General features: G+C 51.1%; 1 protein-coding gene across 3 annotated transcripts in view; it reads left to right on the top strand.

Moving 5' to 3' along the window:
• The first annotated feature begins 232 nt into the window (after positions 1-232).
• The window catches only part of tbc1d2b (TBC1 domain family, member 2B), a 136066-nt gene continuing 126578 nt past the window's right edge, over positions 233-9720 (top strand). For 2 of the 3 annotated variants that reach the window (XM_041178441.1, XM_041178440.1), the window contains exon 1: positions 233-644. In XM_041178441.1, coding sequence (XP_041034375.1) covers positions 276-644 — 369 coding nt within the window. In that variant the 5' untranslated portion in view covers positions 233-275. The remainder of the gene's footprint in view (positions 645-9720) is intronic. The other variant, XM_041178442.1, reaches the window with a different exon arrangement.

The following is a 9720-nucleotide window of genomic DNA, read 5'->3' as shown; positions in this document are numbered from 1 at the left end:
GTAGCACCCCGATGGCTTCTGGGAGTTGTGGTTTCGGCATGGTGCGCACGCGCAGTGGACTTGTGGGCGCCGGAACTGGAAATTTCATCTCGTGCGCAACGGATTCTGCGGGTTGTAGTTTTCTGTTTGTGCCTCGGCGCTGAATGCAGGGAGTTGTAGTTTTCTCCCCTCCCTTGCCGCCCAGTGTTTGCGGACAGCGGCGGTTGGACTACAACCCCCAGCGGCCCCTGCGGGCCTGTCAGTTGGAGCTCGGCAGCTCCATGGCTTGAGGCTGAATGTCCGACTGTCTCTCTCTCTCCCCCCACCACGCCTGCTTGGTAACAGCGCTGCCCGTCACACTCGGCAGGATCATGAGAGAGGAAGATGCGGCGGGGCCGGAGGACACGCTCCCTGCCCAGCCGGGGCTGCCGCCCAGGCTCTGCGGTTATCTGAACAAACTGTCCGGGAAAGGGCCGCTCAAAGGCTTCAAGAGCCGCTGGTTCGTCTTCGAGCCCCGGCACTGCCACCTGTATTACTTCAAAGGCCCGAGCGACTCCATCCCGCTCGGATACATCGACATCGCCGACGCCTGTTTCACCTATGACTTGGAAGCTGAGGAGGGTCAACTGGAGATTCACTCAGGCGGGAGGGATTACACCCTGAAGGTAGGGGGGGAGAGGGGAAGGAGGGGAGAGGGGAAGGAGGGGAGAGGGGAAGGAGGGGAGAGGGGAGAGGGGAAGGAGGGGGGGGAGGGGGGGAGAGGGGAAGGGAGGGGGGAGAGGGGGAGGGAGGGGGGAAGGAGGGGAGAGGGAGAGGAAGAGGGGGGAGAGGGGAAGGAGGGGAGGGGGGAGAGGGGAAGGAGGGGATGGGGGAGAGGGGGGGAGGGGAGCGGGGTGAGGGGAAGGAGGGTAGTGGGGGGGCAAGGGGAAGGAGGGTAGTGGGGGGGCGAGGGGTGGGGGGGCAAGGGGAAGGAGGGTGGGGGTGGGCGAGGGGAAGGAGGATGGAGGAGGGTGGAGAGGGGAAGGCGGAGGGGGGGAGAGGGGAAGGCGGAGGGGGGGGAGAGGGGAAGGCAGAGGATGGGGGAAGGGGAGTGGAGGAGGGGGGAAGGAGGATGGGGGGAGAGGGTGGGGAAGGAGGATGGGGGGAGAGGGTGGGGAAGGAGGATGGGGGGAGAGGGTGGGGAAGGAGGATGGGGGGAGAGGGTGGGGAAGGAGGATGGGGGGAGAGGGTGGGGAAGGAGGATGGGGGGAGAGGGTGGGGAAGGAGGATGGGGGGAGAGGGTGGGGAAGGAGGATGGGGGGAGAGGGTGGGGAAGGAGGATGGGGGGAGAGGGTGGGGAAGGAGGATGGGGGGAGAGGGTGGGGAAGGAGGATGGGGGGAGAGGGTGGGGAAGGAGGATGGGGGGAGAGGGTGGGGAAGGAGGATGGGGGGAGAGGGTGGGGAAGGAGGATGGGGGGAGAGGGTGGGGAAGGAGGATGGGGGGAGAGGGTGGGGAAGGAGGATGGGGGGAGAGGGTGGGGAAGGAGGATGGGGGGAGAGGGTGGGGAAGGAGGATGGGGGGAGAGGGTGGGGAAGGAGGATGGGGGGAGAGGGTGGGGAAGGAGGATGGGGGGAGAGGGTGGGGAAGGAGGATGGGGGGAGAGGGTGGGGAAGGAGGATGGGGGGAGAGGGTGGGGAAGGAGGATGGGGGGAGAGGGTGGGGAAGGAGGATGGGGGGAGAGGGTGGGGAAGGAGGATGGGGGGAGAGGGTGGGGAAGGAGGATGGGGGGAGAGGGTGGGGAAGGAGGATGGGGGAGAGGGTGGGGAAGGAGGATGGGGGGAGAGGGTGGGGAAGGAGGATGGGGGGAGAGGGTGGGGAAGGAGGATGGGGGGAGAGGGTGGGGAAGGAGGATGGGGGGAGAGGGTGGGGAAGGAGGATGGGGGGAGAGTCATGAGAGGAAGGGCGCAGCTGGGGGTGGAGGGGAGGGGGTAACAGGGAGTGGGTGGGGGCAGGGAGAGAGCAGAGTGGTAGGGGAGGGCAGAGCGGAAGAGGAGAGGGGAGAGCGGGAGTGGGGGAGAGTGGAGTGGGCGGGCAAGAGGAGGGGTGAGTGGAGTTGGGGGGCAAGGGGTGGGGTGAGCGGAGTTGGGGGGCAAGGGGTGGGGCGAGCGGAGTTGGGGGGCAAGAGGTGGGGAGAGCGGAGTTGGGGGGCAAGGGGGTGGGGAGAGCGGAGTTGGGGGCCAAGGGGTGGGGAGAGCGGAGTTGGGGGCCAAGGGGTGGGGAGAGCGGAGTTGGGGGCCAAGGGGTGGGGAGAGCGGAGTTGGGGGCCAAGGGGTGGGGAGAGCGGAGTTGGGGGCCAAGGGGTGGGGAGAGCGGAGTTGGGGGCCAAGGGGTGGGGAGAGCGGAGTTGGGGGCCAAGGGGTGGGGAGAGCAGAATGGGGGGGCAAGAGGAGGGGAGAGCAGAATGGGGGGGCAAGAGGAGGGGAGAGCAGAGTGGGGGGGCAAGAGGGGAGGAGAACGGAGTGGGAGGGGGCAAGAGGAGGGGAGAGCGGAGTGGGGGCGGGCAAGAGGAGGGGAGAGCGGAGTGGGGGGGCAAGAGGAGGGGAGAGCGGAGTGGGGGGAGGGCAAGAGGAGGGGAGAGCGGAGTGGGAGGGGGCAAGAGGAGGGGAGAGCGGAGTGGGAGGGGGCAAGAGGAGGGGGCAAGAGGAGGGGAGAGCAGAGTGGGGACGGGCAAGAGGAGGGGAGAGCAGAGTGGGGGCGGGCAAGAGGAGGGGAGAGCAGAGTGGGGGCGGGCAAGAGGAGGGGAGAGCAGAGTGGGGGCGGGCAAGAGGAGGGGAGAGCAGAGTGGGGCGGGCAAGAGGAGGGGAGAGCGGAGTGGGGGCGGGCAAGAGGAGGGGAGAGCGGAGTGAGGCAGGCAAGGGTGGGGAGCGTAACATGGGGGGGCAAGGAGTGGGGGGGCAAGGGGATGGGAGAGTGGAGAGGGGGGGAGAATGGGAAGGAACAGTGGATGGTTGGAGGGGAGTGAGGAATTGGGATCTGTTCTGAGTGATATTATTTCGGGGGAGAGAGAATCTGGGGCTCCTGGCCAGCTCTCTGGCACTGACCCCAGTCTGCACTGCTTCAAGAGAGAATCGATCTGGTGTTGGGGAAGCTGTTTTTTCAGTTTTGTCGCTGAAACTGTACACAAGCCTGTTACCACTTCCCAGTCTCAGTTCCTGACCTTGTTTCAATCTGCTTGGGCACTCTGTTCCTCAGGCTGTGTACTGGGGTCAGTGCCCAGCATTGATAAAATATTCAGTACCTCCAACCTATTAGTTTTGCCATGCCCAATATTTATCTGCTGTGGTACACAGTGGTGCAGGACTCCAGGCTTTGGAAAAGGGTTGTCAGTATAGTGCAACAATTTGTTTGCCAACACAAATTTAGAGGGACCTTTAAAAGTGTTGCATTTTGCTAGACAGTGAGTTTGCTTCTTACGTAGCTGCTTTGTTATCTGAGTGCACTGGCACTGTAAACTATCCCATGCTGATAAATAACCTGGGGAATGCACATGTTGCAGTGTGTACAACAATGCATTCATTATTGAGAATAAAGTCCAGCACACTGAGATACAATTTCAGTCACTAAGTATGCTTCTGCGAAAGGATCGCATTTGAGTGGAAATCTGAACGCCCCTGTCATGTGTTTGGGCAGGAATCTCTGGAAGTGAAAATGAATGGAAGTTGAGTGTGTTTCTGAGAGCAGGTGGCTAAAATGATGAACAAGTCTGCAATGACTGACACACTGCCGAGCAAGCTCATTAATTTTTAATTACAACTCATCGTTGCACAGGAATGTAGCTATAAAACTAAATTTTAGACTGCAGATATAAGTAGGTAAAAGGATGACAGGTTTATCATATCCACCGAGTTTAGTACAGGCCCCCCCTTGTAAAGCACATAGGGTTGACCTAAAGCTCATAATTTTGAACCTGTCAAACCTCAGTTGGCGTAGAGTCAGCACAGGTTATAGAAATGAGAGGTGTGTGCGCGGCCGACAATCCTAAGAAGTGTTTCATTGGTTGTAAAGTGCTTTAGGATGTCCTGATGCTCTTGCTCTTTCTCTGTCTCACATTTTCTCTTTGCCTCTCTTACACACTTTCACCCTCACTTTCGTTTCTATCCTTTCATTTGGTTCGGCTGCAGAATGTCTCTCAATTTCAAAGATGAGGGTATTAAGCAATACTAACCATTAGCAGTGTCTTTATGGGGTGAAAGATGGGAACATTTGGGATAAACTGAGTAAATCTCACATTATGTAATTAAGAAGCAAGCTTGTGATGCTTTCAATTTGGTGCTTGTTGCATTAGGTTGGCAAATTTGCACATTGCAGTTCTAAACTATTTGAACTTAGGTGTCAAAAAAACCCAAATTTATTACCAGGTTCAACAAGATGGTGTCCTGATTTGAATTTTAAAAATCTGTGCAAATGTAAAATAAAAACATCAGAAGTAAAGGTATGTTTAGAATAATTTTTCTTTTTATTCATTGATTCATTCATGGGATGTGGGCGTTGCTGGCTAGGCCAGCATTTATTGCCCATCCCTAATTGCCTTTGAGAAGGTGGTAGTGAAGTGCCTTCTTGAACTGCTGCTGTCCCTGTGGTGTAGATACATGCACAGTGCTGTTAGGGAGGGAGCTCTAGGATTTTGACCCAGCGGCAATGAAGGAACGGTGATATGTTTCCAAGTCAGGATGGTGAGTGACTTGGGGGGAACTTTCAGGTGGTAGTGTCCCCATCTATCTGCTGCCCTTGTCTTTCTAGATGGTAGTGGGTTTTGAAGGTGCTGTCTAAGAGCCTTGGTGAGTTCCTGAAGTGCATCTTGTAGATGGTACATACTGTTGGTGGTGGAGGGAGTGAATGTTTGTGGATGGATGCCAATCAAGCAGGCTGCTTTATCCTGGATTATGCTGTTGGAGTTGCACTCATCCAGGCCAGTGGAGAACATTCCATCATGCTCCTGACTTGTGCCTTGTAGATCGTGGATAGGCTTTGGGAAGTCAGGAGGGTGAGTTGCTCACTGCAGGATTCCTAGCCTCTGACTAATGTGTGTAGGTGTCCTTTGAAATCCTTGCATTTGGGATTTTTAAAAATGTGCTTTTGTTTTCCAGTACATTTTGAGTAAGTTACATGTTTTTGATGACACCACACATTAGATCACTTATAACGTGCCCCTTTTGTATTGATTGGAAAGCTTTTAACCAAAGGCAACTTTTAAAGAAGTGTAAGCTACAGTTTTTTTACCAATTTGTGTTTTCTCTGTCCCTCCAATTTGGGTGTTTTACTATCAGGAGGGTTTCTCTGTATCTGTAACAAAAACAAAAATACCTGGAAAAACTCAGCAGGTCTGGCAGCATTGGTGGAGAAGAGCACAGCTGATGTTTCGAGTCCTCATGACCCTTCAACAGAACTAAGTAAAAATAGGAAAGGGCTGAAATATAAGCTGGTTTAAGGTTGGGGGGGTTGGGACAAGAAGAGCTAGATAAAGAGCCAGTGATAGGTGGAGATAACCAAAAGATGTCACAGACAAAAGGACAAAGAGGTGTTGAAGGTGGTGATATTATCTAAAGGAATGTGCTAATTTTTCTCTATCTGTTGTTGATCTTGCTGCATATCTTAAATGGACAATTACCACAACAGTTTGGCGCATGTAATTAGAGATTTTGTTGAATTGGGTGTCTAATGCTGGAAATGTGCTCCAATCTCAACTATTTTTACAAGAAGGGTTTTTGTTTGCAAGGTTTGGAATGTTCACTTGCTCCCTGTGGTTTAGGTGTGGGTTGTTGACAAAACTGGCTTAGAAACTCCTGTGTACGTGAAATGATACTGTTAGAGTCTATTCAGCTAGAATCATGCAACTTTTCACCAATGTACTGGTACATTTCCATTGCTTGTCTAGCCAGAATTATTTATCAGTAATGGGCTATCCGAAGCCAAGTGAGACAAATACCACTTGTTGATTACTGACTGGCCTTTCCTTCTTGGTGCTATTCAATAAGTTAAATTGTGTGGTCAGTCGTGATAAACACTGGAGCTTGGATACATGAATGTGTTTTCATACCTGGGTAATGCAGGTACACCGCTGCTTTACCGGATCTACACGAATGACCAACCAGTAGACGGTGTCACACGCTGTTTTATACATGCTGATGACTTGTGTCACTGCCCAAAGCACTGATTTTAACACCGTGGAGAAAACGCTTTCTGAGGCCTTGGAGGGACTAACATCCTACTGTGAAGAAAGCCACCTTCGCACAAACCCATCAAAGACGCAAGTTTGTGCATTCCACCTTAGAAACCGTGAAGCCAAACGTCAGCTTAAAGTAACCTGGTGTGGAGCAACACTGACGCATTGCGAGCACCCTATCTACTTAGGAGTCACCCTTGACAGATGCCTCACCTTCAAGAACCACATCAAAAAGACAAAGGCAAAAGTGAGCGTACAAAACAACATCCTGAATAAGCTCACTAACACAAAATGGGGAGCAAGCTTGAAAACATTGCGAACCAGTGCACTTGCTCTTGGCTATTCCACTGCCAAATACGCCTGCCCTCCATGGGAAAGATCTACTCATGCTAAGAAGATGGATGCCGTTCTGAGTGCAAGCTGCCGACATCACAGGTTGTTTAAAACCAACAAACGCCAACAGCCTATATATCCTGGCGGGTATCGCTCTCCCTGATATAAGAAGAACGGTAGCCAGCAAGAAAGAGCGACTCCATCAAGCATCAGATGTGAGGCACCCTCTACGTGGTCATACACCTACACCCAGCTTCCTGAAGTCAAGGAAGAACTTCATGAACAGTGTTGTTCCATTACAATTAGCCCCATCTAGAGCCTGCATCGCTTTGTGGAAAGACCAGCTCGCCAGTCTCGAACAATCCCCAGCGATGGAAACTCTACCGGATGAAAGCCTTCCCCCAGGAGCTAATTGCAACTGGGCAACCTGGAAGTGCCTTAACAGACTTAGGACTGAAGTAGGTCGTTCAAAGGTGTCACTAAGCAAATGGGGATATACAACCAGCCTGACAACTTGTGAATGTGGAACTGAGCCACAAACTGTGCAACATCTTCTGCAATGTCTATTGCTAGCGGAACCCTGCACTGTTGCAGATATTGCTGAATTCAACAACAAGGTGCAAAAATTTGTCCAGTTCTGGCTGGGCCATATATAGACTGTACGTGGACATGATAAGAAGACCTGGGTAATTGCACCAAATATCAACTTCTAATTCAGCTGCACAGTGAAGGTCTGTCTTCAGCTTAGGGAGCTTGTGCAGAGTAAAATGATAAGCCATCTTTAATGTTCTAGGTATCCAAGTCTGCTGTTGCTTCCCAATTATTCAGTCCATTCCCTTGAGTGCAGGGCTGATACCACTTTGAGGCTGGTTAGTGTAGATATGAGCCTATCCTTGATGTAGGTATTTGCCACAAATCTGCCTGTCAACTTGGAGCTGAGTGATAATGAGTTCTGAACCGTGAAGGAGAACCATTGTAGTAATTGTGTTGTATGCCTTGACTCACTTTGACCTTTTTGGTCTTTCTTCAATGGTTAAGACGTGGGTATCCTTTGCCCCCTCTCGTTCTATAGGACTAGGCCCAGGCTGAAGTTAGCACTCAGTAAGATTACCAGATACTGATGTGAATCTCAGTGATATCTTTCAGTTAATACTATTGCATTTTGCAAAGCCCATTGTTTAAGATGGTGAGTAGAGAGCATTAGATCCCCTTGTGAGTCCATCAAGAACATTGATCTGTGAGATTGGTACCATATTTTCAGATGTCTGGAAATGGTACTGTTCAGATTTTTCTCTTCTTGCGTGATCCAACACTCCATTGAGAAAGGCATCAAGTGAACTGGTTGATAGTGAACAGTTTCTCATTGCTTAGAGAGACTGTAAGTGCCTCCCATCTATACTTAAACACATTTTGGAGCTGGAGTCCTTGTTTTCGATGAAATCCAAGATTTGGTCATAAATTCCAATAACTTCAGTTTGTCAAAAAGGTTGCATGAGACAATTGGCGTAACACTCTTGTAAATTGATAATGCGTTTGAGCTTTCCCTGAGTGTGTCAGCAAATAGTTTCTAAAAGCTGTTGGTTTTATATTAAAGCTTCATTTTTCTGTGATTGAATGAGCCTGTGCTATAGAGGGGCTGAAACAAGAGCAAATTCTGTTTGTCAATACATTACCCCTTTTCTGGGTCATTGTCAATATCGGTGGGCAAGTTGGAGTTAGGGCTCCAAATTGGAAAGTTATAACTAAATTTTCCCTTTCTCTTTTCTCCCTTTCCCTGACAGGAAGCTCCTGGCCTCTGCTCAGTGCCTCTGACTGACCCAAACTTGAAAATTATTTGCAGCTTGTGCATTGCGCTAAACACTGTAAAACTCGTTTTCATCATATCCTCAAGTTTAAAACACTCTACATTTGCTCTGTACTTAACTTGAGGCTATGGTGAAAGTGTAAAACTATGAATAGCAGTTCTGTACATCAGTCACGCTCTGATGAGATTAAGAACGCTGCCCAGATCTTTGTAATTTGCCTCAGTGTAATTTCCATAACCCTTTTCTGATTGTCTCTCTTGTGCAATAGTTCACTTCATAAAAAGAAGTTGTTTCCCAGGAATCAATCTAGTAAACCTTCATTTCATCCTGTATAAGCATTTCCTTCCTTGGGTATGGAGACCAGAACTGAGCAGAGTACTCCAGGTCTGGTCTCACCAAAGCCCTACACACTTGCAGAAAGACTTCCGTACTCTTGTAATCTAACCCTCTTGCACCTGGCTGACACACCAGGCAGCTGGAAGCAACAGGGATGCATCCTTATGTAGGTGTTTTTTTTATTCACTTATGGGATGTGGGTGTCGCTGGCTAGGCCAGCATTTGTTGCCCATTCCTAATTGCCCTTGAGAAGGTGGTGGTGAGCTGCCTTCTTGAACCGCTGCAGTCCCTGTGGTGTAGGTACACCCACAGTACTGTTAATGCAGGAGTTCCAAGATTTTGACCCAGCAATAGTGAAGGAATGGTGATATATTTCCAGGATGGTGAGTGGCTTGGAGGGGAATTTCCAGGTGGTGGTGTTCCCATGTGTCTGCTGCCCTTGTCCTTCTAGATGGTAGTGGTCATGGGTCTGGAAGGTGCTGCCTAAGGAGCCTTGGTGAGTTTCTACAGTGCATCTTGTAGATGGCGCACACTGCTGCTTCTGTTCGTTGATTGTGAATATTTGTGCATAGGGTGCCAATCAAGCTGGCTGTTTTGTCTTGGATGGTGTCAAGCTTTTTGAGTGTTGTTGGAGCTGCACTCATCCAGGCAAGTGGAGTGTTCCATCACACTCCTGACTTGTGCCTTGTAGATGGCGGACAAGCTTTGGGGAGTCAGGAGGTGAGTACTTGCTGCAGGATAACTAGCCTCTGACCTGCTGTTGTAGCCACAGCATATACATGGCTGGTCCAGTTCAGTTTTTGGTCAATGGTAATCCCCAGGATGTTGATAGTGGGGGATTCAGCAATGATAATGCCACTGAATATCAAGGAGTGATGGTCAGGTTCTCTGCTGTTGGAGTTGGTCATTGCCTGGCACTTGTGTGGCGTGAATGTTATTTGCCACTTGTCAGCCCAAGCCTGGATATTGTCCAGGTCTTGCTGCGTTTGGATGTGGACTGCTTCAGTATCTCTGAGGAGTTGCAAATGGTGATGAACATTGTGCAATCATCAGTGAACATCCCC

This window comes from Carcharodon carcharias, chromosome 32 (assembly GCF_017639515.1).
Source record: "Carcharodon carcharias isolate sCarCar2 chromosome 32, sCarCar2.pri, whole genome shotgun sequence".
Classification (NCBI taxonomy): Eukaryota; Metazoa; Chordata; class Chondrichthyes; order Lamniformes; family Lamnidae; genus Carcharodon; species Carcharodon carcharias.
This window is presented reverse-complemented; position numbering and strand designations above follow the sequence as displayed.